Source organism: Doryrhamphus excisus, linkage group LG6, assembly GCF_037039965.1.
Source record: "Doryrhamphus excisus strain RoL-2023G ecotype Guam linkage group LG6, RoL_Dexc_Guam_v1.1, whole genome shotgun sequence".
In the NCBI taxonomy this organism is placed as follows: domain Eukaryota; kingdom Metazoa; phylum Chordata; class Actinopteri; order Syngnathiformes; family Syngnathidae; genus Doryrhamphus; species Doryrhamphus excisus.
In genome coordinates, this window is record NC_136362.1 from 13448413 (window position 1) to 13474053 (window position 25641).

A 25641-nucleotide genomic window follows, 5' to 3' on the forward strand; every position below is an offset into this window, starting at 1 on the left:
ACAGGTTCAGCACCACTGAGCATCAATATTTAGTGCGCTGCTGGTCTGTATTTATCACCAAGTGGGTGTATGTGTGCCTATTGACCTCTGCTAAGCTGCCTGCTGCTGTTGCTGCTGCACTCAAATATGTTTTACACACTCAGCAAAGCAGCAAGTTCAACCTGATCCAGGCCGCCCTATGGACAAAAGTATTAGAACGCCATCAGAACTCAAATATTGAGTCAATTCTGTAAGACTGAAAGATTTTGGACCTGCTTTAGGTCATTGCAAGCTGTAAGCACGCCTTTAAGGAAGTTAAAATGCCCCAAAAATAATAAAGTTAGTTAACAAAAGGTTAAAAAACAAAGTTGGAAGCACATTATATAAACACCTGCTAACTTCATTTGTCTTTGTAGGCAAAATTAGAGTTCTTACAGTCTTTGAAACCCTGCTGATTTAATCCTACCCCAAATTGATTAATTATTTTAAGAGGCACGTCTCATTTTTGTTTTCTTAGTGTATTTTAAATGAAAATAAACAACAGTTATGACACAACAGGTGGACTCATTGAATGAAGGTTTTGACAAGATCGTTTTAGGCAGTCTCTCTCAAGCTGCCTTTTGGATTTCTTTGACTTGTACGTGCAGCAGGCAGGAGGAAGATAAAGAAAAACATCATTTAGAGCAAGGATGTCAAAGTGTGGCCTGGGGACCATTTGATCCCTGCACATTGGCTTTTATTGGCCCAGTGGTGCACTCTAGGAGTACATTTAAAAGAAAAGTAATAAAAACAACAGCAACATTTGAAAAAAGATCAAAAGGGCATTAAAAAATTAGGAAAAAAATGAAACTTTATGCGTCTAAAAACTAAAGTATTTAAAGTAAAGTAAGGATTTAAAGTATTTAATAGTATAATGTCTTAGCATATCTACATGCGATGATGTTAGCCTGTTTAAAAAAAATTACAAATATCAAAATGGCCCCCGCACTCGATGGACAAAGTATGGACACCCCCAATTTGGAGCAATTGAGCTGCTCTTTTTTGAATTTGTTATCAATTGCATTTGGCAATTTATTGATTTTTAACTTCCTGCTAATTCTTACAATCAGAATCAGCCTTTTTCATGACAAGAATAGGCCACACACACAAAAACATGTGAGTGACAGGCTTTATCAGTGTCTTCCAGACAGGCAGAGAGTGGCCCTATCGTGATATATAGTCTGGCTGGTCAGTCAGCGCACCAAAGGACCACCGGTTCAGCACCTTATCAGTTTTAATGGAGACTGAGTTCAATGTGTGTGTGTGTGTGTGTGGTGTTTGTATTTGCAAAAGCTACGTATAACAGCAGCTTCTGTCCTGTGCCTCTCTTCCTTCAGTCTCCAGAACCTTGATTTTCAAATGATCGACAATATTTAGACCACTATATACCAACTCATTAGCAAACTGAGCAATTAGCAAACTAAGTACTTTGAGACAACTGAGTAACTGTCAGAATATTCTAATATTATGACACATGGGTTCTGTAATTTTCTTCAGCTGTATGCCATAAAAATCTACATTAAGACAAAAAAAAGGTTTTGAATAGTTCACTGCGTGCACAATGAACCGAGAATACATGATGGTTTCACAATTTCAAAGATATTACAGAAGTTTTTGTTTTTGCATGGCTCTATATATCTATGGAATTCAAATCTGGCATTCTTCAATCACACATCCTTCCTGGTTTATGAGAGGCTGGCACTGGGAACAAGAGCGAGGATGGAGGAGTGTGACAGCGCTGGTGTGAGGCCAAAATAACTAATTTGCTGTAATGACTTTCTAGCAGCACACACAGAGACACACACACAACACAACAATCGCAATGAAAGGCCGAGCCGTAGCGGGCAATTCAATTACTGCAAATCAGGAACCACAACAGATCAGTGCAGCATCGAAACCCTGACAAGCTGTGCTGAGATGCTGCACCCAAACAATGAGACCAGCATTTTTTTCAAAGTAAATAAGGACCGGGAAGCCCTCTAATTTAATATATGGCTTCCTTTGTGTTATTGCAGGGCGCCATGTAACATCCATGTGGAAATAAGAACTGAATCAAGTCCATTGTGTTGTATTTTAGTCCTCACTTATTAGATGGAGGGTTCTTTTCAAGAGTGAGCAAAAACTGAATCAAACCGACATTTTATTAAAGAATATGCCTCAAACTGCACGCTAGCTGAGTGGTTAGCACGGAGGCCTCACAGCTAGGAGACCCGAGTTCAATTCCATCTCTGTGTGGAGTTAGCATGTTCTCCCTGTGCACGCGTGGGTTTTCTCCGGGGACTCCTGTGCCCTGTGATTGGCTGGCGACTAGTCCAGGGTGTACCCCGCTTCTCGCCTGGAGACAGCTGGGATAGGCTCCAGCACCCCACCTTGACCCTTGTGAGGCTAAGCGATAGAAAATGAATGAATGAATATGCCTAAAAAATCAATAAAAACTTCAATAAAAACGTATATATTGAAATAAGAATTTACTTTTCTTTCTTTTCAAAAATAGCTTGTTTCTTTGACAGTTTTGAGATGACTTCTGATAGGATTGGGCACAAATTGATTCATAATTAAATTAATTAATCAATAAAAACACAGTAAAAAAAAAAAAACGATAACTTGAAACTCCTTCACATGGAGAGGAGCCAGTTGAGGTGGCTCGGGCATCTAGTCCAGATTCCTCAACTCCCTGGTGAGGTGTTCTGGGCATGCCCAGCCGAGAGAAGGCGCGGAGCAGACCTAGGACACGCTGGAAGGATTATGTCTCGACTTGATATCCTCCCGGTGGAACTGGAGGAGATGGCTGGGGACCGTGAAGTCTGGGCTTCCCTGCTGAGACTGCTGCCCCCGAGACCCGGACCCGGATAAGCAGAGGAGAATGGAAATATTCTTAGTATATTTAGTAGGTAAGCAAAGTAATGTAAGCTCTTTGGTTGGTTTAGGTTATTTGATGTCTCCCAGGATTCTCCCGGGAATTCTGGAGTATTAACTGCAGTATTAAACTGCCTAAATATAATATGTCACTATTTCACCACAAAACAATCATCATAGCCGCCATTAGATCCAACTCATAGTTCTGTTCTGTTTTCTTACAAAATGCATGCTTATTTGTAATTGGCTACATTGAAGCCAATCACACTGTGGCAGCGTTAAGCCCGAGTCGAGAGCTCAGACCTGCCAGTCATATAGTCCTTGCTGGTATGACAGCGTAAATCACACACGGGAAGTGGGCCGAACAAAAGCCTGATGGAAGGGAATAAGGGGGAGGACAGCAAGATGACGAGTTATGACAAGAGTTGCTGCCGAAAAAGACATGACGGGAAAGGTTAGCGGCGCCCCACGGGGGGGTCGGGCACCATGTGTCAGTCAGAAGAAAAAGCAGACTGAAACACATATACTGAATACTGGACTTAAGGAGTTGCCACCTGACAGTCCCACTTAAGAGGCATAAAAGAAGAAGGCAGCAAGACGACAAAGACACAAGCAGATGGTTGTGTGGCTCCGGGCTCGGATCTGCCGTGGCATGACCTAGCCTGCCTGAACATATGGGCTTGCGACTAAAATAACTGTTGTGCTGGCAAAAAAAGTCCAAAAATCGCTCACACTGCTTAAAAAAACTTCACCAGACCTACTATCTTAGTAGGGGTGTATCCCGTCATCTAGTACATCGATGTATTGATTTATATTCCTACGATCCAACTACATCCATCTGTGTTCGGCAATCCGGTCGACATATAACCATTTAAGATCGTTTAAAAGGTAATCAATCAATTGCATCATTAATTTTCTACCGCTTATCCTCATGAGGGTCGCAGGGGTGCTGGAGCCTATCCCAGCTGTCCCACCTGGACTGGTGGCCAGCCAATCACAGGGCACATATAGACAAACAACCATTCACACTCACATTCATACCTATGGACAATTTGGAGTCGCAAATTAACCTAGCATGTTTTTGGAATGTGGGAGGAAACCGGAGTACCCGGAGAAAACCCACGCATGCACGGGGAGAACATGCAAATTCCACACAGAAATGGCTGAGAGTGGGATTTAACTCAGGTCAGCTGTGAGGTCTGTGCGCTAACCACTTGACCGCGGTGCAGCCCTCAATTGCATCAATACCAGGGAAAAAAAATTTGGATTTAAGCATGATGTCATCGCCACGCGCCGACAAACAACAAATAATGAAGCCACCACTGGGGTCCAGTGTGTGGAAACACTTTGGCTTTTCCAATGAGGGAGATGTTCTAAATAAAGCGCTCGTTGTTTGCAGGATATGTAAATTGTCAAGTAAAATACCACAACAACACGACAAATCTCCCTAACCACCTACTCAGGCACCATGGGATTTCACACAACACATCCAGGCACCTCTTAAAGCAGCAGCGTAGGGTAACGGCAGCTCTGCAGACGCCTCAGGCCTCGCCAGCATGTTTAGGCAGAGACTAGGCCAAAACACAGCTCAGGATTGAATGGCGAAAATGAGAGCATCCAGTCATTCATGCATGTTTTGGAAACCGGAGTACCCGAAAAAACCCCACGCACACACAGGGAGAACATGCAAACTCCATACAGAGAATTGAACCCAGGTCTTCCAGATATCCTGACTGTGTGCCCTACATGCGAAACACTCGTCCAGCGTGCGGCAACCTATTAATTCAACTGAAAGTGTTGGATGCGCTCTATTCAAATAAAATGTGAATGCATTTGGCATTAATTGTTGTTTCCTTGTTTGTTTATATCCAGAATTAATTATACATGATTCCCTAATAAAAAAGCAACAGGAATCAATCCAGTTGGGAGTAAAACATGTGAAGCGAATGTGTGGCATGTTTTTCTGCCATGCTTTTATTTTGATGGAAAGTGTTACACCGAGTTTGTGTTGTTGAAGGGTCTGGAAGGAGTAGTTCATTTGCTAATTTTTAAAATAACTTTAAAGAATAAAGTAAAAGTAAATTAAAGTAAAAATAAACAACATCCGTTTACCCATCAGTTTTCTATGCCGCTTATTCTCACGAGGGTTGCAGGCATGCTGGAGCCTATCCAAGCTGTCTTCAGGCGAGAGGCGGAGTACAGCCTGAACTGGTCGCCAGCCAATCACAGGGCACATATAGACAAACAACCATTCACACTCACATTCATACCTATGGACAATTTTGAACATTTCTATTTTTGGAATGTGGGAGGAAACCGGAGTACCCGGAGAAAACCCACGCATGCACGGGGAGAACATGCAAACTCCACACAGAAATGGCTGAGGGTGGAATCGAACTCAGGTCTCCTGACTGTGTGGCCTGCGTTGCTCAGATACATATTTGACTTTTTTTCAGGGGAACATTGGTGACTGCTCAACATCAATGACCAAATAAGGACAAAGGATGTATTTCCTACGTTTATAGCTAATGACTGAACACACATTGACAAAAAACTAACAAAACTCGTTAACTGTTCTTAAACTTTCCACTTTCTTTCCTCCTGCAGTAAAGATAATTTTCTTCCTCCTGTTTCCCATCTCCTCATTATGTCAGGTAACACACACACACACACACACACACACGAATGAACACAATACAACGGCTGGCTTTCACGCGGCGTGTCCCTCAAACCTGCAGCTCGATACAGCGAGGTGACTCATCCTTCCTCATTTCCCATCAGGACCAATATGGGACACCATCTGCCTCACACCGTAATGGTGGAAGACTTCTCCAATCTCCCCGTCACTTTGAGCTATTGCATTAAGCTTGGTGTGTGTGTTGGTGTGTGTGTGACAGAAGGAGTGGGTGGTGGTATTGTATGAAATCAGCCAGTGTATCAAAATCAGCTGAACACATCTTCTGGCATAGGCCATGTTTCATCTTGGACGCTATAATATACATGTATAATAATAATAAATAATAATGATAATAATAATAATGTGAGTGTGAATGGTTGTTTGTCTATATGTGCCCTGTGATTGGCTGGCGACCAGTCCAGGGTGTACCCCGCCTCTCGCCCGAAGACAGCTGGAATAGGCTCCAGCACCCCCGCGACCCTCGTGAGGAAAAGCGGTAGAAAATGAATGAATGAATGAATGTTACAAATAAATAAATGCACACATAAAAACATATTAAAATAAACAAAAAATCTGACAATTGCTTACTTTGATAGTTTGGGATAACTCAAAAATTGCCGTTAAATAAATTCAGCAAATATTTCAATTTAGAAAGTTATACAATTCATTTACTGTAATATTGTAAATGTAAAGTCAGCTATTGGTGCAAACAAATTAATAAATAAATAAATCAATCAAACATTAAAATTTAAATGTATATGAATTAAAAAAAAGAGATTTATTTGACAATTTTGAGATAACTTGTGTTAGTATTATGAATTGGCTGAAATAAAAAGAATACATTGAGTAACACATTCATTTTAAAATATTAAATTTTTAAATACTTAAATATTTTTACATTTTTTTAAATTACAAGTAATTTATTTCTAATTAATTGATATTTATATATATTTTACATTTATATCATATATATATTTTATATTATCTATGAGTACTGGAATGTACATGACAGTAGTTGCGATGTTACTTTGTAAAGAAACCCTCCACCCATATGGGCCAACTTCATGTCCTCATGTGATGTTTTGCGGCTCGTTTTCCGGTTCTGTTCTGCCTGGTCCTGCAGCCAAAGAGCTATACACCTCCAGCATCACCTCATCCCCACCCCGTGGTTGGCAAACTACTTGCAACAGCTGGAGTTCAAACTCAACTGAACACTCCACCCCTGAAGGAGTTGTTCAGCAGCCAAATGCAGCCAGAACAATTCCATCGTGTCCGTCACAGGGTTGAAATGCCAACAACCTCGCGGCGGCTCTGGTTGCAGGGAGCTCTTCAAACTAATCACAAAGACTGGGTGGGGGAATCCTAAGGGAGTAAGAAATACATCAGTCGTGCAAAGACTGATTGAAGTTGAAGAGCTGAGACATTAAGCAATCCACGGGCTTGATTATCTTTGAATGATGGTGACATTTAGACCCCTACGCTGACCACGGGCTCTATACGATAGCCACACGGTAATGACTTTCCTATTTTCACTTTATTATTATAGCAGATTGCTGGAGAAGTATTGTATGCGCACTTGATCCAATGCAAGTTGTTTTTGTTGACAAATTACAAAGTTTTGACCTATAACAGGTGCAATTTGATAATATTGGCAGGGGGTTTGTTTATGTTGCACGTACGCTTGTATAATATGTCCCATATTATACAGTTTTCCACAATTCAAATCCTACAATTTGAGCGCCTTTTTACTCCCTGTGTTGCTTTGTGTATAAAACGCATAGATATAATTTAGGTGGGGGAAATCAACCCGGCAATCTCCTGCCTTTTTAGGTGGTATCACAGCCACAACAGAGGCAGGACGATACTTTAAGAATTGATTATGATATCAGAATAGTATTAGAATAATTCCAAATAATTCTAATGATATGAAAAAAAAATATTAACGTTTTATATTAAATTACATTCACTTAACTGAAAAAACAAGATATATATTGTTATTGCATTGTTTTTTTACTTATTAGTTTTAAAGATAACCACTTTTTTGACCTATAAATGTAGTTAGAATGTTCCATTCTCATGTTAAACGATGCCAAAGTTTCAGATAAGGTTTGCGCATTTGGAAGTGAGCCATGAAAGAAGTTTGGGATGGCTCAAAACACACGGAGGGCGTTCCAACACTGGTGACTTGTGATGTCACAGATTGGTGGCCTTCCTTCCAGATATGTTCTCTGCCCCACCTGAAGCTCTGCCTAACAACGCCACCATCAGGCACAAGTGGTTGGTGAGTCCCTACCAGAGCATGAAAAATATTTTAATCTGCCAATGGCATTTCACACTGGACTGTTTTGTAAACATGGGCCAGTATGCAGCTGGACTAGCCTACAAACTTGCCGAAGCCCGATGCCTTTCTAACGTTACTTAGTCGTGTGGAGGAGTCAGAAGAGCAAAGTGTAGGTAACAGTCAGTGTCCTAACTGTGTTTATTTTGTGTAAGTAATGGAACATAGTGGTTGTCTGTGCAGCATTATAGAGTGTGCATACACGGAGCGGGGTGCAAATTACAAGCTCACTGAGTCTGGAGTTGATAACAGCCATTTCCCACCACAATCACAGTGTACACTGTGTAGTCCCGCAAAAAATGTGTAACGATTCTAACGCTAAAATGCTAAAGCTAGTTACCATTGAGAAACTTCAGACTGTCCAGTCTCTACTTCTGGTTTGCTTTGAGGATCCAACACATATGGCTGTAGGTTAAAAGCGGACATTTTAAAAAGATAAATCGCTATGTATTATCAACTCCTATACCGTTTATTATCAACCCCTATAAAGTTGGGTTGGGCAGCTATCAGCACAACACAGACCAACACCATAGCAGAGTGGGCGTGTCTGGAGACTGGTCGTGGGTGGAATATATTAAAACAGACCATTTTCATGGTCTATAGGTGTCCACGACTCAATACAAAGGACCGAAAAATGAGCATAGTAAGTCCCCTTTAAACATTTATATTTATATTTATAGCCTTAGAATAATGTTAAATTAACATGTTTGTATTATTTGGTCATTAAATGTAGAAACAAACAACATTTGACTAAATTAAAAACAATTACACTTCATTTTCAAATTATTTTACATTGAAATAAATTTTGTGAGTTATTAGTATTATTAGTATGATTATGAATTATTGTTTTTACCAGTTGCTTATGGTCTTAGAACAACATAGTTACATATTTGATTTCATAACATGATTCAATGTTTCTTTCTTTGTTTACTAATTGGTTATGATATTGAAATGACTTGAAATCACAACAAAAGACTAAACTTATTCCGACATAGTGAGCTCAGTTATCTTTACCGCCACGCTAAACTGCTGTTGCCTCCTGCAGTGTTTAATGTATATCCCATAATTCATGAAGTATTCAGCGCAAGGCAATAAAAGTTTATAGGATAATGTTGATGCTTTTAGACCTCTCATTCCCAGCGTTCCCATGTTGTTGACCTCGGCTCTACATGAAGAACGTGAAGCCGTCCCATTTGATCGCTGCTCTCCTAAAGTCCTCCGCTCATTTATGTTACATGGCCGTGAGGCGCTGCAAGGAATCACATGTTGTGCATGCAAATAAACACACAGCACAAAGCAGGACAACGGCAGGGGCCCTGTGGATGTAATTTTAATTAGCGCCGATTTGGGATTCACGCCGCGTTTCACTGCTATCGTGTTCGCCAAAACCTTGACAACTCTCCCTGGCGCGTCCCTTCCCTTTCCCGCCAACAGGCTAATTATGAAATTTTCCTTGGATGGCTAGCAACTGTGATTAGAGCTTGTCCTACAGCCCTCATGATGTCATGATGATGACGATGATTAAATTGCTACCACTTGGTCCCGCTTTATTAATGGCTTCAGAGAGTTGAACATTTTTTCATTTGTGTTTTTGACTTGACGACGTTATCAACGTCTGCATGAATGCAGACCATAAATGCTTTATTTGCTACCATGAAGCACATAATGTCAAAAGTACTGTATGTGGTCACTTCGCTGAACTGGATTGGCTACAAGAAAAACTACGGTCAAAAACTTTTTTTTGACCGTACCAAAACGTACAAAAGCGCACCACAAATATTACTGTAAAAAAACTACTAAAAAGACTACAGGCAGAAGTCTTAAGAGACAATACAATAAATAAAACACGATTCAGACCTGCCAAACCGTCAAGACATCTTATGAGTACTCTAACCTACTTTAGATTTTTTTTGTTTTTTTGGGGAGGTGCATGTCACACTATCACGCTATGCAAAAGAGTTTAGCGTACGCTGGTGCCTGCACGTAAGAACGTATTTTGAGACTGAACTCAAAACTGAAACCAGCGAGGCTTAATTCATCCATCCATACATCCATCCATGCCATTGTCATGGGTATACTGGAGCCTATCCCAGCTGTCTTTGGGCGAGAGGCGGGGTACACCCTGGACTGGTGGCCAGCCAATCACAGGGCACATATAGACAAACAACCATTCACACTCACATTCATACCCAATCTCGATATATGGCATGGGATGTCAACTTGGCTCTGTCATGTCATGTCATCTAAAATCATGTCTAAAAACATTACTGATACCCAGTGACCAGAATACTACACACAACGTATGTTTTTATTTTTTAACTGAACAAATGCCACACATTTATTTTATTTTTTTAACCACAATATAGTTAGGGAGTGATAGTTGAATCATAATTTAGCGAGAGATGACTATTATTATTATTAGTAGTAGTATTGGTGGTGAGTGGTTAAAATATTGGCCACACAGTCAGGAGTGGGGGGAAAAAGGTCCCCTCTCATTCTGTGTGGAAGTGGTAAGTTTTTGGCTTCTTTGTCCTTCTTCCCTACATGTTTAGAAATATATATGTTTGTCTAGGTATATGTCTTAAATTACAATATTTTTGTTCTCATCATTTTATTTGTAAAAACAAATGTACCTTTAGTTGTACCAGGCATTAAAGTGAACAAATAAACTAAAGGAACACGGCTGGCCTAATAAGTTTTTACTTAAGTAAGTCAGTCTGGAAAAGGTTGTAAAGGCATTTTTAAGGCATGACTCCACCACAAAAAAGGAATCATGAACCATGAATTCTGCTGTCTACCAAAAAAATCCTGAAGGAGAATGTCCGGCCATCTGTTTGTGACCTCAAGCATAAACAAACTTGTGTTCCGCGGTAGGACAATGATCCAAAACACACCAGCAAGTCCACCTCTGAATGGCTCCTACAGAGTGGCCTTGTCAAAGTATTGATCTGAATCCTATTGAGATGCTGTGACATGACCTTAAAAAAACCTCCAACATATATTTCTGCAAAGATGAATGGGCCAAAATTGCCCCACAGCGCTGTGAGAGACTCAGCGTTATTGCAAACACTTGATTGCAGTTGTTGCAACTAAGAATGGGCCAACCAGCTATTAGGTTAAGGGGGCAAATGTTGCGTTTGGTTGTGTTGTCATTGACTAATATTTTAATTTGTTTGATGAGCTGAAACATTTAAATGTGACAAATCAGAATGTGACTCTCGGTCAAAAGTCTAACAATAGTGAATAAGTTGACACATAAGAAGAGGGAGAATACTACTATACATATTTACATATGTTTGTCTGGATCCTATAGACTAAGCCTCATTTTATTGTACCTCTGTGGTAATCAACAAACAAGACCTGCATGACCCCCGCTGTGCTGAGCAAAGTGATATTTTTGCTCGAAAGCCATTTAAAAATTCTGCCAGTCAATACAAATTCTCTTCAGCGGCCTCATTTCCATTTGATATTACAGCTTATAGATTGAAGAAACAAGCAAATAAGCAGAAACAAACATGCATGGTGTACAGTTCATGAGACCTGCTGCGTGGGCATAACAGGTCTCTTTGCTGCTGGATTTCTCAAGAGGCGTTACATTGCGTTGTAGCTCGTAGCACGCATTATTAAACAACTTCGGTTCAAGGTAAGGATGCTTCGATCGATCGGCCGTAGATGAGTATTGGCCTAGTTCTGTAAAAAATGCTGACAAAAAAAAAGTAGCAGCAAACACTACATGTGTGCTATGTCACGAACGCTTGCCAACACCCCTTTTTGTCCCGTGTAGCCGTAAGAATCCAAACTAGTCTGTAAAACCTGATGGATTCATTTTGACAGCTTAGCACAGGCCACACCAATCCACACCAATTTGATCACTCACTTTTCAAACATACTGCCGTTTGACTTATCTTGCATCTTTGTTTATACACTTTGCCGAGTAGTCTTTGCCTAGCGGCGTCAGCTAGCTAGCTCGCCAACCCGAGTTGTTCTCCTAGCTTCTCTTCTTCGGACTCCAAATGTGACTTTTTACCACAGTTATATTTTGTTTGTTACATTTTGCAATGTGGTTAGTTTGGAGCTCATTTTTGTCCCATGAGAAAGCTACAAGTGGATACCACCTTTACTTTTTAAATTAGTTTGTTTGATGTTCCCGCTCTTCTTTTGTTGTTTTGTCTTATGTAAGATTCTGTGATTATATGTGTGGAAAAAAAATCACATATTGAATTGGTAACTGCTCTGGCGTGGAGAAGGGATAGGATTTAACAAGCTTTGCTTCTTCCTGCTCCTTTTCAGACATGTGTAGTAATGAGGTGTTGTGTGTATGTATGCATGTGTGTATATATATATGTATGTATGCTGCATGTATATATATATATATATATATAAGTGTGTGTATATATATGTAAGTATATAAATAGATATTGTAAGTGTATTGTATTGTAGGTGTATATGTGAGATACATTAATGTAACATAGTATGCATGTGTGAAATAAATTAAGAAAAAGAAGAAAAAGAAGAAGAAGTTTAACTAGTTTACTTTCATGATTAATGATGCCTTGCCCTCAAAACACTATTTGTGTGTGGTTGTTTAATGAACATACTAGTATGTCCAGCCTGATGATGCTGATACTAAATCAGATGATTTAGAGTAGCTCACCAAGGGTCAAAGAGTATTTGTTTCAACTCTTGGTATACTGTATTTAAATATAACTGTTGAATTCAGACTTTACACATTTATAGAATGACCAATGATCACAAAATGGGACTGATACATTGCATTCTGGGAATTGTAGTATCTGTTGTGTGTGAGTTGTATGGATACTAACCACTGGGTTAGACATAAGGGGCAATACAATAGAAAGTAAACTTTAGCGTAGTCAGTGTACCATCTGTATAGTGATTTAGATTCACAATCAGTTGCCCAGAACTGCAGATGTTGCTACTGGAATCCTCTTCCACTCCTCCATGATGACATCTTAGGTTAAACATCTCTCCTCCACCATCCTTCCGCTTGAGGATGCCCTAAAGGTGCTCCCCTGGGTTCAGATGTGAAGGAGACATACAGTACTTGGCCACTGTCATCTTGGAGGTGTTTTTGGGCTCCTTGTATTCTGGCCCAGTTTCCCAAAGGAGAAGATCATGCTCTGCTTCACAATGTCAGAGTAATTGATGGAATTTATGTTTCGCCTCAGTGAATGCCGGCAGTAGGGTTGGATATCGTTTACATATTATCTGATACAAGTACCAAATCGATACTTGAGTGATTTGAAGCCGTAGCCATGTAAAAATATACTCCAGTATAGGAGAAACAGCTTCTAATAACACTAAGGCTTGTCTCAATTTTGCCAGAAAACATCTTGATGATCCCAAGACCTTTTGGAAAAATAGTCTGTGGTCTGATGAAACAAAAGCTTATATTTTTGGAAGATGTTTGTCCCATTATATCTGACATTAAAGTAATGCTGCAATTTCAGAAAAGGAACATCATACCTACAGTTAAATATGGTGGTGGTAGTGTGATGGTCTGTGGCTTTTTTCCAGCTTCAGGATTTGTAAGACTTGCTGTGATAAATGGAATCATGAATTCTGCTGTCTACCAAAAACATTCTGAAGGAAAATGTCCGGCCATCTGTTTACAATATGGATAATAACAATTTGATTCATATCACGATTCCTGGTTGTTGATACGATTCATTTAGAACAATACAATGAAACGATTCAGTAACTTTTTAGCCAAAAGTAAATAAATACCTGGATACCTAGAGTCCCATTGATTTTTACAATGAATCAGGTATATATTATTTATGGATATAAAACAAACAAGTAAACAACAATTCAGGTTGAACTAACAATCAATGAACAGGATGCATTAAATCAAGTCAGTGATTTGATCTACATGACTTGAAGTTTAATTTCCTAACTCATTCACTTCTCTAACCCAAGTGTTAAAAAAGTTCAAGCAAATTTAATATCGGGAAATAGTGCCTGTGCTTGCCATTCCCACCGGCCAATTTTCAGTCAACTGTAAATCTATTCTGCCTTACAAGCTGTACACTGACTACTCTTAAGTACATGCTGGAGATAAAAATGCCAAAATGTGAGTCTTGTGAGATGCTGTAATTCCCAAATTGACTGCAGAGAAGTATCGATAACAATAACAATCTCATATTCTGCTGAACAGTCCGAAATGTCCTTTCTGTGAATAATAGCGGAAAGAGACACCAAGAGAGGAGTTTGTCACACACTGAAGGTTATCTCTTTCTCTTTCACTTTCATTTGTCTTTGTGCAATAATGATACAAAAAAAAACTGCACACTCTATGTAGTCTCAGAAGTTCACTATGTGGAATGAAGCTCTATAAAAAAGGCACACATGAAGGTCACATGACTTATCTCCAATTGTCTTGATTTGACACAGTCAGAAAAAGAAGAGGATGGCTATAAATATGAGGCGTTTTCGCTGCTATTTTCTCAAGTGATTAAAGCCCCCCCCACCCTGTTTTACAAAATTATCCCCCCTAACCGCTGACATTATCATAATACATCCTTTTTTTTATTCCAGGTATGAACTGAAAGATTAAATGAGAAGGAAACAAAGAGGCTGATTGACATTCCTCACAAATGCAGTGAAAGTGATGCATGCCGCAGAATATTAAAAAACATCTCAAGAGATGGAGTGTTAGACAGCAACACACTTATTCATTGAAAGGGCTTCCTTGACCTCCAATCTTTCCGCACGTCATATCCACACAGTGTGTTGCCATTAAGCACGCTCGCTCCTCACATTAATATTGATTGCCCTCAGTTTCCATTCAAATCAGCATAGTTTGTGTCGCCTAGACAGCTTAAATCACTGAGAGCAGACTCAACGGTGTGGATGTTATAAATACACCAAAAGACACGGTCAGTTGGTGCGTCCACCGGGTTATTATTAATAAATATCATCCTTGATCACAATGCTGTTGCTCTTAATTCACCACTTATATGGTCAAACAGGACATTTTGTTGATATTTAGAAGCAATTTCATAAGAATTTCAAATTTTCATACGAAATAAAGGAAGTGGAAATGATCTGTTCCAGGGTTAAATTGCTGCAAATGTTTATTTGTACGTGGCTGCACGGCCGTCAAGTGGTTAGCATGCAGACCTCACAGCTAGGAGACCAGGGTTCAATTCCACCCTGGCCATTTCTGTGTGGAGTTTGCATGTTCTCCCCGTGCATGCGTGGGTTTTCTCCGGGTACTCCGGTTTCCTCCCACATTCCAAAAACATGCTAGGTTAATTGGGGACTCCAAATTGTCCATAGGTATGAATGTGAGTGTGAATGGTTGTTTGTCTATATGTGCTCTGTGATTGGCTGGCGACCAGCACAGGGTGTACCACGCCTCTCGCCCGAAGACAGCCGGGATAGGCTCCAGCACCCCTGCGACCCTCGTGAGGAAATGCGATAGAAAATTAATGAAAAAAAAATTGTTTATTCGTACAAATAATGAGGACAAATGGGGCTGATATATTTACATTTTTTTTCTCTTTAAATTTGGTATTATGTTCAGGTACTGGAATTTACGTTACTTTTCATTTGGCTGCTGGCTGCGGTTGCCTTGCCAAGACCTTTGAGTAACGGAATGATTTTTTTCTAATAATATTCTGTGAGAAGGCGTTATAAATTATACATGGCTCAAATATGTTTTCAGTGTTGAACAATACTTCAACTTAGGTTTCATTTGCGTGCAACATTTCCTTCCGGCAAATACAGGAGGAAGATCAATATCCTATTCAACGCTCAACTGCTTATACTGTAGATGCAATTTTCTTTGTTAAACATTTGTTAAACATTTCATTACAAATTGTGTGTGAGTTTGCATGTGTGGTCGGCGACAATGGAGCCTTCATTAACATGCGGATATCTCAAGTAGATAAGAAAATAATGACTGTTAGAATTAAATAGGCTTTTCCTTTCATTAGCATGTTAATGTAAAAAAATGCTAATAGCTCGATGGAGAAGATAAAGAGGAGCACCAGTTACATTCTTCTTACGGTATAAATTAAAGATCTCTCATGCAGACTAGCTCGCCGCTACAATGTGTGTTATTTGTGATATCAGTGTCATTTTTGGTGATCTTGAATCATGTAAAATAATGAAATAACAACCTAATTAAAAATATTAATTCATCTTATACAATACAGTGTATTCATTTGGTTGTCATGAGAAACCCAACTCACCAAACAAGGCGATGCACTAGATTGGGTCACGTTTTAATCTTGTGACACCCCTAATATTTACACATGATATTGTATGACATTTTTGGGTAACAGGTTATTGTTAGCTTTATGCATAATTTTATCTGTTTGAAAGTTCATTAAATCAGCAAATTTTAATATGTGGGGTTTTAGAAATAAAGCATTTCTATGTTTTCTATACGCGGCAATATGGATTATCCTAACTGATCATTTTTGCAGGACATTTAACAAGTAAAGATGTTTTTTCTAGTTATTACCCCATATCTCCACACAATAAGTTAGATATGGTAAACCCAGAGAGCAGTAAAGAGTATATGGAGTGATTTTTGGTTAAGGATAAATTTAGTTTTATTCAATATACTATATTCAACACAACATGTATAAAAACATTTAAAAATATTAACTCATTAAATATTCAATTCATCCAGTCGTCTTCTACACCGTTTATCCTCACAAGGGTTGTGGGGGTATGCTGGAGCCTACCCCAACTGACTTCACCCTGGACACCCTAATGAGGATAAGTGGCATAGAAAAAGAACATGATATATACCTATAAAAATGATACCCAAATCCAAGAGCCTTTTTATATTAATCGATTGGTCATAAGGTTCTTTGTTATGTTATTTTCTAGACGGCGATTAAGCATGTAGGACAAGCCTAACATTATTATGTCATGTCTTACAGTCTTAGTTTAATTTCCTGTTATTTGAAGCAATGGATGTGGCAGAATTCCAATTCCAAGGTGAAGTGCAGACATGTGAGCCAACAAACAAACAGTGACTTCCTATACAGACGCTGCGGTTTGACCAATGAACCAATGAACCGCAAAGGCGGACCTTTACGTGACCTTGGCCGTTAAAGCCAAAACAAATACAGACAGAAACACCCGGAGCATAATCCGCTCGTGATCCGTTGGTGTCAGCAAGGAAATGAGAGGACGGCAAGGAGGCGGAGTCACCAGCCTCTTGGTGGGTGACACAAAGTGGATGGTTTACAGTGTGTGACTATAGGTTGATGCGGTACATTCCCGAAATAGAAAAATCAATAGAGAGCTACAAAAAAGTTCAGTCTTCATCGCCAAGTTCACATACGGTTCAGATTGATGCTTGACAAGAGCAGAACAAACAATAATAACGAGTGCAACCTTTGTGGAGGTAACAATCAACTCTGCCAGGGTAGCAAAGACCTTTTGGCCTCCTCAACAGTTTTACCATCCAGATAAGAAAGATGCTCCGAGACAATGAGCCAGTGTGTGTATGTGTTTGTACGACACACACACAAAGAGAACATCAGCATAAAGAGAGCGGGTCCCGAGAAGAGAACAAGACTGTAAAATAGCTCATTACTCAGCAGACATAAAGCAATAAAACACACCTTCCTCGCTGTGACGACACCCAAAAAGAGGGAGAGGTCAGCCTTTAGGGGAGTTCTGTACTTTGACTATTAATGTCTTTCTGCTACAAGTACATTGAAAAGAAGGGCCTGAATGTATAATTATATACAGTGAAGAAAATAAGTATTTGAACACCCTGCTATTTTGCTATTTCTCCCACTTAGAAATCATGGAGGGGTCTGAAATTTTCATCGTAGGTGCATGTCCACTGTGAGAGAGATAAACTAAAAAGAAAAATCCAGAAATCACAATGCATGATTTTTTAACAATTTATTTGTGTGATACAGCTGCAAATAAGTATTTGAACACCTGTGTATCATCTAGAATTCTGACCCTGAAAGACCTGTTAGTCTGCCCATTAGAAGTCCACCTGCACTCCATGTATCATCCTGAATCAGATGCACCTGTTTGAGGTCGTTAGCTGCATAAAGACACCTGTCCACCCCATACAATCAGTAAGACTTTAACTTGTAACATGGCGAAGACCAAAGAGCTGTCCAAAGACACCAGAGACAAAATTGTACACCTCCACAAGGCTGGAAAGGGCTACGGAGCAATTACCAAGCAGCTTGGTGAAAAAAGGTCCACTGTTGGAGCTATCATTAGAAAATGGAAGAAGCTAAACATGACGGTCAATCTCAATCGGAGTGGAGCCCCATGCAAGATATCACCTCGTGGGGTCTCAATGATTCTAAGAAAGGTGAGGAATCAGCCCAGAACTACACGACAGGACTTGGTCAATGACCTGAAAAGAGCTGGGACCACCGTTTCCAAGGTTACTGTAGGTAATACACTAAGACGTCATGATGTGAAATCATGCATGGCACGAAAGGTTCCCCTGCTTAAACCAGCACATGTCAAGGCCCGTCTTAAGTTTGCATATGACCATTTGGATGATACAGAGGAGTCATGGGAGAAAGTTTTATGGTCAGATGAGACCAAAATAGAACTTTTTGGTCATAATTCCAATAAGCGTGTTTGGAGGAAGAAGAATGAAGAGTACAATCCAAAGAACACCATCCCTACTGTGAAGCATGGGGGTGGTAGCATCATGCTTTGGGGGTGTTTTTCTGCACATGGGACAGGACGAGTGCACTGCATTAAAGAGAGGATGACTGGGGCCGTGTATTGTGAGATTTTGGGGAACAACCTCCTTCCCTCTGTCAGAGCATTGAAGATGGGTCGTGGCTGGGTCTTCCAACACGACAACGACCCGAAGCACACAGCCAGGAAAACCAAGGAGTGGCTCCGTAAGAAGCATATCAAGGTTCTAGCATGGCCCAGCCAGTCTCCAGACCTGAACCCAATCGAAAATCTTTGGAGGGAGCTCAAACTCCGTGTTTCTCAGCGACAGCCCAGAAACCTGACTGATCTAGAGAAGATCTGTGTGGAGGAGTGGGCCAAGATCCCTCCTGCAGTGTGTGCAAACCTGGTGAAAAACTACAGGAAACGTTTGACCTCTGTAATAGCAAACAAAGGCTACTGTACCAAATATTAACATTCATTTTCTCAGGTGTTCAAATACTTATTAGCAGCTGTATCACACAAATAAATTGTTAAAAAATCATGCATTGTGATTTCTGGATTTTTCTTTTTAGTTTATCTCTCTCACAGTGGACATGCACCTACGATGAAAATTTCAGACCCCTCCATGATTTCTAAGTGGGAGAAATAGCAAAATAGCAGGGTGTTCAAATACTTATTTTCTTCACTGTAATTATGCATATGAGTGTTAATTAAAAGTTAAAGCATAAGATTAATGTTGCTGAAAACGTACACAATGGAGATTCCACATATTATAAGTGAAATGTTAAGAGTGGTCTACCTGGTTGATGATGTAGATCCCGTAGTCGATCTTCTGCCGTCTCAGGATGGGGTGGAGGTAGTGGAGCCAGTACTTTAGGTGATTTTCACGGTGACGGAATGGAATGATGATGGCCACCTTAAAGCACGGACACATACATGTAAGTATATGCACATATATGTTGTAACTTTTAGGATAGTTTAAAAATATAATTGAACTATATACTTTCACTATATGCGTTACATTAACGCCCAGTTTGGACTCTTAGGAAAACAATCAGACTGCACTTCCGGAATAACAAACAAAAAGCAGACTGTTTACATATATTTATACTGTATATTTTGTATTTTTTCTTCTTTAATTCTTCTTTATTCTTCTTTAATAGATGTGTCTGCACCTACTTCACCAAAACAAATTCCTAGTATGTGTTTGATCATACCTGGCAATAAACCCTTTTCTGATTCTGATTCTGAACTGTATTTCTAATGAAAACAGCAGCTCCTTTTAAGTACAATAATAATCAATTAAAATTCATTCATTTTCTACCACTTTTCCTCACGAGGGTCGCAGGGGGTGCTGGAGCCTATCCCAGCTGTCTTCGGGCGAGAGGCGGGGTACACCCTGGACTGGTCGCCAGCCAATCACAGGGCACATATAGACAAACAACCATTCACACTCACATTCATTCATACCTATGGACAATTTGGAGTCGCCAATTAACCGAGCATGTTTTTGGAATGTGGGAGGAAACCGGAGTACCCGGAGAAAACCCACACATGCACGGGGAGAACATGCAAACTCCACACAGAGATGGCCGAGGGTGGAATTGAACCGAGGTCTGCGCGCTAACCACTCGACCGCCGTGCCGCCTCAATTAAAATTGAATTAAATAATAAAAATGATGGTAGAAATATTATTTATATTACTTATATCAAAATAATATTACAATATATTTAGAGTACAGCTTCAGGAAGTAGTGACGAGCATGAGTTAAGTGGATGCTAATGTCATGTTTTGAAGTCTGATACAGCGATATCTGACACAGCTTCAGTAAGTTTGATCATGTGTAAAATTACTACAGCTTCTATTTGGACTACTCGGACAGCCAACCATCCGTTATCACCAACGGGTTCCGAAAGACTGCACTACTGTGTGATGAAGAGCTTTAGCTAAAGCTAAATGGCTAATGAGACAAAAGTGACACAAAGAGCGACAACAAAAGAGAGAGAGCAAGTTTGGAAGTCACATTAGAAATTTAATTACTATTTGAGACATATGTATATACATATATAAAATATACAAATGTATTTAATAAAAAGTTATGGTGGACAGATGCATCATTGCTGTGCCATCCATCAATTTTCTGTGCTGCTTGTTCTCCTTGCTAAACAAATGCATAATAACTTTAAAATGTTCTTTTTCATTATAAACTCATATTTGTACATGTTTGTATATTTTTGAGGTCTACCTTTTGAGTGTTAAGTTGCTATGTGTTATACTGAGTAATGTCATCCTACAATTTCCATTGGGTTGAAAAGCTTTTTTCATAGCTCATAATTGACTCCTGCCAAATAAAGAGCTGCCTGGTCCTCACAGACTCATTTGTGCTCTGTGTGAAACTGTTCAGTCATGTATAAAAACAAAGAAGGAAATCAAGGCAGGTAGAATAATTAAGCTTAAAAGAGATTACTTTCATCACGATGGTGTTCATTCTGTTCCAACGTCATCCACAGACAAAAATGAGTCAGTTCATGTTGCGGCGATTCTAGACATTTCTGTCCATGAAACTAGAAACATGTCAAAAAAGTGGCAAACGCACCTTCCATCGAGGCCGGCAGTCAGGAGGTGTGTAGCGGCCGCCCTCGGTCACGTTGGGGTTTTCTCTCTGTACTCGCTCCATCGTCATCTGGGAGCTGAACTCGATCAGCAAGCGGCCCACTGAGAGGAAGAAGAGAGGGGAGGAAATGAACCAAAATAATGAGAACAACAAAGAGGATGGATAAATGAGAACCCGTGGCGGCGGCGAGGGACAACGTTTGTTAAGTGTTTTTATCTTCAAAGTAACACTCCACATCTACCAAAGCACCTGTGTAGAAATAATGGTTGTACTTTGCATAAAGATGCTTTTAAATATGATACTACAGCTTTTAAAAAAATCATCTAACCAAATCAATTAAAACCAAAGTGTGTACACACAGCAAGTTCATTTTACTTTCCCTATATATTCCCTACATATATGTATTTATTTATATATATATATATATATATATATATAGTGGTTAGTGCGCAGGCACTAACCAAAATTGAGCTCAGGTGCATCTTTTTTCCACTGATCATCCTTGAGATGTTTCTACAGCTTAATTGGAGTCCACCTGCAGTAAATTCAGTTGATTGGACATGATTTGGAAATATAATAACTGTCTATATAAGGTCCCACAGTTGACTGTGCATGTCAGAGCACAAACACCAAGCATGAAGTCAAAAGAACTGTCTGTAGACCTGCGAGACAGGATTGTCTTGAGGCACAAATCTGGGGAAGGATACAGAAAAATTTCTGCTGCTTTGAAGGTCCCAATGAGCTCAGTGGCCTCCATTATTCGTAAATGGAAGACGTTTGGAACCACCAGGACTCTTCCTAGAGCTGGCCGGCCTTCTAAACTGAGTGATCGGGGAAGAAGGGCCTTAGTCAGGGAGGTGACCAAGGCCCCGATGGTCACTCTGTCAGAGCTCCAGCGTTCCTCTGTGGAGAGAGGAGAGCCTTCCAGAAGGACAACCATCTCTGCAGCAATCCACCAATCAGGCCTGTATGGTAGAGTGGTCAGACGAAAGCCACTCCTTAGTAAAAGGAACATGGCAGCCTGTCTGGAATTTGCCAAAAAGCACCTGAATGACTCTGAGACCATGAGAAACAAAATTCTCTGGTCTGATGAGACAAAGATTGAACTCTTTGGTGTGAATGCCAGGCGCCATGTTTGGAGGAAACCAGGCACTGCTCATCACCAGGCCAATACCATCCCTACAGTGAAGCATGGTGGTGGCAGCATCATGCTGTGGGGATGTTTTTCAGCAGCAGGAACTGGCAGACTAGTCAGGATAGAAGGAAAATGAATGCAGCAATATATAGAGATATCCTGGATGAAAACCTGCTCCAGAGCGCTGTTGACCTCAGGCTGGGGCGAAGGTTCATTTTTCAGCAGGACAACGACCCGAAGTACACAGCCAAGATCTCAAAAGATTGGCTTCAGAACCACTCTGTGAATGTTCTGGAGTGGCCCAGCCAGAGTCCAGACTTGAATCCGATCGAACATCTCTGGGGAGATCTGAAAATGGCTGTGCACAGACGTCTCCCATCCAACCTGATGGAGCTTGAGACTTATTGCAAAGAAGAATGGGCAAAACTGCCTAAAGATAGGTGTGCTAAACTTGTGGGATCATATTCAAAAAGACTTGAGGCTGTAATTGCTGCCAAAGGTGGATCAACAAAGTATTAAGCAAAGGCTGTGAATACTTATGTAAATGTGATTTTTTTGTTTTCTATTTTTAATAAATTCAAAACATGTCAAAAAAACCCTTTTTCACATTGTCATAATGGAGTATTTTGTGTAGAATATTGAGGTAAGAGATTAATTCAGTTTGGAATGAGGCTGTAACATGACAAAATGTAGAAAAAGTGAAGCGCTGTGAATACTTTCCGGATGCACTGTATATATACACACATACATATACACAGTATATACAGGTATATATACACATACATGCAGTGCATATACACACATGTACACATAGATACATATATATATAATATACATACATTCTAAAAAGAAGACAGAGTACGAAGTTGTTCATTGCTCCGTGTGTATGAGCAAGTTCCTGGTAAGGTCATATGAGCGAATACGTTCGATGATTATTTTGTGCATTGCGAATGTTTCATCTTGAAGATTTTGTTTATTCCCCCCCAAAACCCACATTAGAACAATCATTAGATTAGATTAGATTTGATTCAACTTTATTGTTATTGCTCATGTCACTTGTACAGGGCAACAAAATGCAGTTAGCATCCAACCAGAAGTGCAATTTTATAAGTACCTAAGTAGTAAGTAAATGTAGAAAAAAATGGACAGATCTATGTTAAAAAAAAAAAACTATAACAGGCTATGACTATAATACAGTGAGGATAAGTACAGGGATATAAATGACTATAATATGGCTATTGTAGATTATATAGATTATAAACAGTATGCACAGTATGGATGTGCATACTGAATCATCTTCAGTATTTTAAAGGAAATCAGCATAGCTCAGAATAGCTGAGGTCAAAATTGTTGTTGAGATGTTCCATGAACACTGATGATGTCACGGATCTCTGATGTTGTAGCTCTAGGTCAAATGTGTTTGCTCTTAGTGACCAAATTTTGAATAAACAAACGGTGAATGAATGTACACTGAGTTATCTCATCAAAAGTCACTTTAAGATTCCGTAGACTAATCTGCTGTGCTTCTTTCTTGAGTATAATCTCAAAAACAAACAGGTAACATGTCGACCTCTGCGTTGCTTGATTGCAATCAAAAGTCATCACTCATCTCTCCAAACACCGCAGAAAAGTTACAAAGCTCAAAATCTTACACCGGGATGTGTGAGATTTCCCTGGGCTGCTGTTTGTGTAACACGACCAAAACGAGTTGATCCTCCGTGTCCTCGTCTGCTGCTCACACGCCAGCTGACCACAGATATCGCACGACAGGCTGCTTGTTAATCAGCAGTGCTCACAGCCTCTCTGTGCTTCCGTCTAACTCTAAAGTGACGAGCCAAGTGCTGCCAGGCTCTCAGGGATTGCAGGGAATCGTCTCCAATTGAGTTTGGGATCTTTGGCCTCCTCCGGATGAAGGCCGGAATGAGGGTGAGGATGAATGCCATGGGAGGGAGGGAGGGAGGGGGGTTAGAGGCGGCGCTGCAGACTGAATAGCGACTTTCATCTTCATGAATATCATCCTCTTAAACTTATCAACCAGAGGTGGTAGGGAAGATGGCAGAATTCTAAGTCTCAAGTAAGTTCAACCTTTTTGATCTCTAGTCAAGACAAGACGGGACGACTCAAGTTTAAGGTCATTGGCTTAATATTTTCTAGTCCTTACGAATAATTGTCCTTACCAACAATGTAACATTCATTTTCTACTACTTATCCTCACAAGGGTCTCGCAGGGTGCTGGAGCCTATCCCAGCTGTCTTCGGGCTAGAGGTACACCCTGGACTGGTCACCAGCCAATCACAGGGCACATATAGACAAACAACCATTCACACTCACATTCATACCTATGGACAATTTGGAGATGCCATATATATATATATATATATATATATATATATATATATTGGGAAGGTTTTGTTGCGTGTACACACTTTGGTTTTAATTGCGATTTAGATTATTTTTTAAAAGCTGTATTAAATATGTATGTATGCAATTAACCACACATGCACAAGGAGAACATGCAAACTCCACACAGAGATGGCCGAGAAGGTGAGATTGAACTCCTAGCTGTGAGGTCTGCGCACTAACCACTCTACGGCCATGCAGCCGAACAATGTAACAATCTGTTTTTAATTTTTAACTTATTATCAAGTTGAGTAAAAAAAAAACATCAAAATTGTGACTCGAATCCACGCCTATGTTAACTACGATACCTGAATGCACCCATCGCTCACTTGATTCGGTACTAATGATACTTCAAATGTATGTACTGCTCCCTATCATCAGGAGGTTGACCCACTGTTTACTTTTCTAGACCATGCACAGGGCCATTATATGAGACTGTGGTGCATTTAAGTGGAGGCATTAACTGGAGTATTTACAGTATATTCATGAAAGTCTTCCTTTCTTTTTAAAGTCCTTCTGGCGCTTTGATTGTCCTCCACTGGTTCTCACCGCCTTCTATCCTCTTAAAATCATTAGTGTGTGTGTGTGTGTGTGTGTTTGTGTGTGTGTGTGAATTTACTAGATGTGAGGATTATCGGCATCTAAGAATCTCCTCGATACATGCAGTTCCTGACACGCGAGACCTCCAGTTATCTGTGTGTGTGTGATGGCGGTGCGTTCAGTCACGACAAGCCACCATGTGTATGTGTGTGTGTGTGTGTGTGTCCTGGATAAGATAAAAGGTTAAGTATGGTGCATTCACAAAAGCACAGAGAAGGAGACACTCCATAACTGATGGCAACACATTGTTAAAGTGTGTGGACAAGCATAACATGCGGCAGCATTGACGGCCATCCTGTAGGGATATGACGACTAATTAATTAAATAGAAAAAAGGTTGCTTTTGC

The 25641-nt window shown here is 40.0% G+C and overlaps 1 protein-coding gene across 1 annotated transcript in view; it reads right to left on the reverse strand.

The window, feature by feature from the left end:
- Window positions 1-25641, reverse strand: part of b4galt2 (UDP-Gal:betaGlcNAc beta 1,4- galactosyltransferase, polypeptide 2) — a 98043-nt gene that overhangs the window by 24380 nt on the left and 48022 nt on the right. Inside the window, exons 3-4 of the mRNA XM_058066147.2 lie at window positions 21143-21261; window positions 19345-19461 (exon numbers count right to left, since the gene is read on the reverse strand). Coding sequence (XP_057922130.2) covers window positions 19345-19461; window positions 21143-21261 — 236 coding nt within the window. The remainder of the gene's footprint in view (window positions 1-19344; window positions 19462-21142; window positions 21262-25641) is intronic.